The 4,458-nt window shown below is 36.0% G+C and overlaps 1 protein-coding gene across 1 annotated transcript; it reads left to right on the plus strand.

Moving 5' to 3' along the window:
* Positions 1–1,122: 1,122 nt before the first annotated feature.
* LOC132187060 (uncharacterized) lies at positions 1,123–3,906 on the plus strand. Its single transcript, XM_059601213.2, has 3 exons — positions 1,123–1,724; positions 2,584–2,769; positions 3,369–3,906. The coding sequence occupies exons 1-3, from the start codon at positions 1,260–1,262 to the stop codon at positions 3,645–3,647; spliced, it is 930 nt and encodes a 309-aa protein (XP_059457196.1). The 5' UTR covers positions 1,123–1,259; the 3' UTR covers positions 3,648–3,906.
* Positions 3,907–4,458: the final 552 nt, after the last annotated feature.

The raw sequence follows: 4,458 nt of genomic DNA on the forward strand, positions 1-4,458 counted from the left end.
GTGTCTATGCAAAACTTGTGTGTCTTTAAAATTAGGAGAAAATACAGTTTATCTTCTGAAGTTTCAGGAGTTTTTTAATTTTAACTCCAAAGTTCAAAAATTGGCAATCTACCCTCCTGAAGTTTCAAAAATTGACAATTTAAACCCTCCATTTAATTTTTCTGTCAAAATGGACAGAAATCTATGAAATTACATCATTACTCTTAGGCTTTTTTTTTTTTAAATTTCCGTCAAATTTAACGGAAAAAGTAAACGGAAGGTTTAAATTGCAAATTTTTGAACTTTGGGGTTAAAATTGAAAAACTCTTGAAACTTCAGGGGGGGGAACTGCATTTTCTTCTTAAATTATCATTGAATTTGTAATAAATCACTATCAAATTTTGATCTAAAAATAATTTTAAAAGTCAGAAGAGACGCAAGATGGACATGAGAAAAACATTTATTACTCTTAACACTTTTGACCAAAAAACGTAAGAAAATGCTACATTTTCTTCCTTGGTTCTTGTCTTATCCTTTCACTTTTTAAAATTACCACTGGATCTCTAGGGTCATATAGATTCTACACGTAGACTCCACTAATCTAATTGTAATTTTGAAAAGTGGGAGAAGAAAAAAAGAACCAAAGAAAAATGTATAGCACATCTTTACTCTAAAATACACACTCATAAATGTAATTACCATTAAATTCAAAACTCAATAATAATTCATTCAAAATTTAAAAATAATTTTCACTCCCAAATTGTATTTCGCATTGCTCTAGCTTTAGAGTAATTTGGGCATTGAGCCCTACCCACCCTTCTTGCTTTTCAAAAAAAAATTCACTGGACAAAAAATAACAAAAGACAAAGGATAATAAAGTTTATCCTTTGGTGGGGCTAAAGACAGATACGAGATTAACGTAAAAGACAAATTAATAAATATTATTCTTTTACTCACTTAACATGACAATGTCCAAAATATCCTTAATTAATTCAAATAAAATGAGTGGAGCATAGCGAGCGAGGCTGGAAGAATCTAATTAGGTAGTGGTTAAAAAGGGAAAAAAAAAACAATAATTGCGAGCGAGGAAAATATGATATATATTTCCTCCATTTTACTCCATATAGGCTGCCGACACATTCCCGAACCTCCCCCATTACTTTAGGCTTCAATAGGTTCGCTACCCAATCTCCTGCTCCGAACCTCGTTTATGATCCGTTGCTCTTTTTCTCCACAAACCGTCGAGGAACTCTGTTTTTCGCTCTCACTCTGAAGCAACGATGCTTTCGGCGAAATCTGAGTCGGATATCACTAGCTTGGCTCCTTCGTCGCCTTCAAGGTCTCCGAAGCGGCCTGTTTACTACGTACAGAGCCCTTCAAGGGATTCCCACGATGGCGACAAGTCGTCCTCCATGCAGGCCACTCCAATCTACAACAACAGCCCAATGGAGTCCCCTTCCCACCCGTCTTTCGGCCGCCACTCGAGGAACTCGTCGGCCAGCCGGTTCTCGGGTATTTTCCGGTCGTCTTCCGGGAGAAAAGGAGGCAGGAAGAGGAACGACAAGGGGTGGCCTGAGTGTAATGTGATTTTGGAAGAAGGGTCGTACGATGACCTTCAGGACAAGGCGTTTACAAGGCGCTGTCAGGCTTTTCTGGCTTTGTTTAGTTTTGCGTTACTCTTCACTACCTTTTGCTTGATTATATGGGGGGCTAGCCGCCCTTACAAGGCAGAAATTTCCATGAGGGTATGCCATCTTTTCTTCTTTCTTCTCTCATTTTTGCTACAAAAGTTGTATTTAATTATCAATTTGTAGCATCAAATGGGTAAATTTTACTGCTCATACTTTATCTTCAGTTTGCTTGTCTCTCCAGAATGATGAGGTGATGGAAAAATACAACTGCTCTATTTATGCATCTTATACTTGCTGGAATTGTTATGCTCAAGTTTCAGCAATTTTATTCCCATAAGCTATTTTATAACCTTTAAGCCAATTATCAACTAATAATCCTTTTTTTTTTTTTTTTTAAAAAAAAAAAAAAAAAAAAAAAAAACATGTAAATTTTTACTCTCTCCAGTCAATGAGATATAATCCCAGTAGAAGGTCAATGTCTTAATATTTAGGATTGGTTCATGGATACCTCCAAAATTGAGTAGTGGGTATTTTTTTTTTTCTTGAATGGGTAAATTTTTTTAGAAGGAATATAGATTCCAGATTTAACTCCAATCTCCAGTTAATGCAACTTAGTATAAAAGGTAAAGCACAAATGAGCTTTGATTTGATGATTCTCACTCAACCATTTGATATCATTCAATAGCTTATGCTCTTGAAAAGCCCTTTCGACAGTTGCAGGACAAAAAGAAGCATGTATTCTGTATGATTTTAAGCCTTTGAAAAAGCAAACCATGTCTGTGGGCGCAGGATAAGATGTTCATTGACCTTTTAATCCTTTTATAAAGGGATAGATATTTAGAACAACTTCACTTTCTTTGCAATACTGATGTCCCATAAGCTATTGATTCTCTCTTGAGGGGTTCTTTCCTTTTTATTTTTTATTTTTGTTTACTGTTAATTACATATTCTAATAGAGGATGTGATGCTGCAGAGCTTGACAGTACATAACTTATATCTTGGAGAGGGTTCAGACTCCTCTGGTGTTCCAACAAAGATGCTGACAGTGAATGGCTCACTGAAGATGAACATATACAATCCTGCTCCATTGTTTGGCATTCATGTTAGCTCCACCCCTGTCAATCTCATCTATTCAGAGATTACTGTTGCAACTGGTCAGGTCAGAATTCTTTCCACCACCTTCTTTTTTACCCCTACCGAAGTTAATCATGTGAATTAAAAGCAAAGAGGAATTGATAAATGCTTCTTAAACCAAAAAAGTAAATGCCCTTAAACCCACGACCGATTCTACAATTGTTATACAACTGGGATGACATAACTGTAAAATTTAGTCAGTAATTTTTCTTCTTTCAAAGCTCTTGCATATCTAAAGGTTGATTTTCATTGTCACGTTATCTCACTTGTATAATAGTTGTTTAGCAGTCTACTAATGGCATATTTGGGTGTGCGTTTGAGGGGTTTAAAAATACGTTTAATACTCAAAAAGTTCATTTGAAAAAAAAAAAAAAAGTACTCATTTGATAAAAAAATTGAAAGCACTTTTAAAAGTCCAAAAAGGTAAAAAATGATCAAAACACACTTTTGGTAAAAGGTTAAAAATGAAGCTTTTGCCGAAAAACGTTTTTTTGACTTAAAAACTCAATTTCTCAAACACAATTCCAAACGTGTTCTAAATAACATTACTCTAAACCCTAATGATGATAGTTTAGTTGGAAGTTTGAGAATCACAGTACTCATTTGTGTTTCTATGAAATGCAGTTGAAGAAATATTACCAGCCAAGGAAGAGTCACCGTATTGTGTCAGTGAACATGGAGGGCAATAAGGTTCCCCTGTATGGGGCAGGGTCAGGAATGACAATAGCTCCAACTGGTGGGAAAGTTCCGCTGACATTGAACTTTCAAATCCGGTCTCGAGGGGATGTGGTAGGGAAGCTGGTGAGAGTAAAGCACCGAAGGCAAATCTCTTGCCCTTTAGTCATCGATTCCAGTAGCACAAAACCCATCAAGTTCAAAAAGAACTCATGCACATTTGAATGATGATAATTTCATTTGTTGCATCTCGTACTCAAATCTAGCAGTGACATAGTATTTGCCGGTGAATCTCTTCTTCCCCTTTGGTCATCCAATCACATGGACTGCTGGATTTGTATCTGCAGGGAAGAAGAAAAATCTGTATCATGGGAAACATTGTGAGGATTTTGCAAATAAATGTATTTATAATGAGTGCAAATTTGCGTGTGGTGTAAGCAATGTATGATGTTGATGCAGTTTATGTAATGGGTATTAGTTTTTTAAAGCATTGTTGCAAGAATAATACACCTTAGTCCTTATATATGCCTCCGGTGGCCTTGTGCGGGATCAAGATGTTGTTCATTTTACATGTCGTTGGGCCCTAATGTATCCTGACCTGAAAGACACGCAGAGCTATGCAAATTAATTTACGGAAAAACAACAAAGCCTATGAAATCAAGATGTTTTTGCTCTTTTTTCTCATATGGGGCATAACATTGAGATGGTTTCGTGGGCCATTTAAGGACCTAAGTAGTTGTACCAACCTCCAGATCTTTTGAGCAGTCGCTGAGGCTTAAGTGGAACATAAATCAATGACTTAGTAAGTAAGTCGTGCATGAATGCATAAGTATGTAGTGAACTCATTCTTTTACAAAACATGCGAGTATAATATTTTTAATGCATTGAGACTTCTTAGCAAGAAAATAAAATAGAAAATCATGTTGATGTGATCAAGTATACATATAGATACAAGAATATAAAGATGGTCGTAACTCTCATCCATATGGCATATATGTACCATTAACCCGTTTATAGTGAGGTTTGCGCATCTCGTATG

This window comes from Corylus avellana, chromosome 6 (genome assembly GCF_965113065.1).
Source record: "Corylus avellana chromosome 6, dhCorAvel1.hap1.2, whole genome shotgun sequence".
Lineage (NCBI taxonomy): Eukaryota > Viridiplantae > Streptophyta > Magnoliopsida > Fagales > Betulaceae > Corylus > Corylus avellana.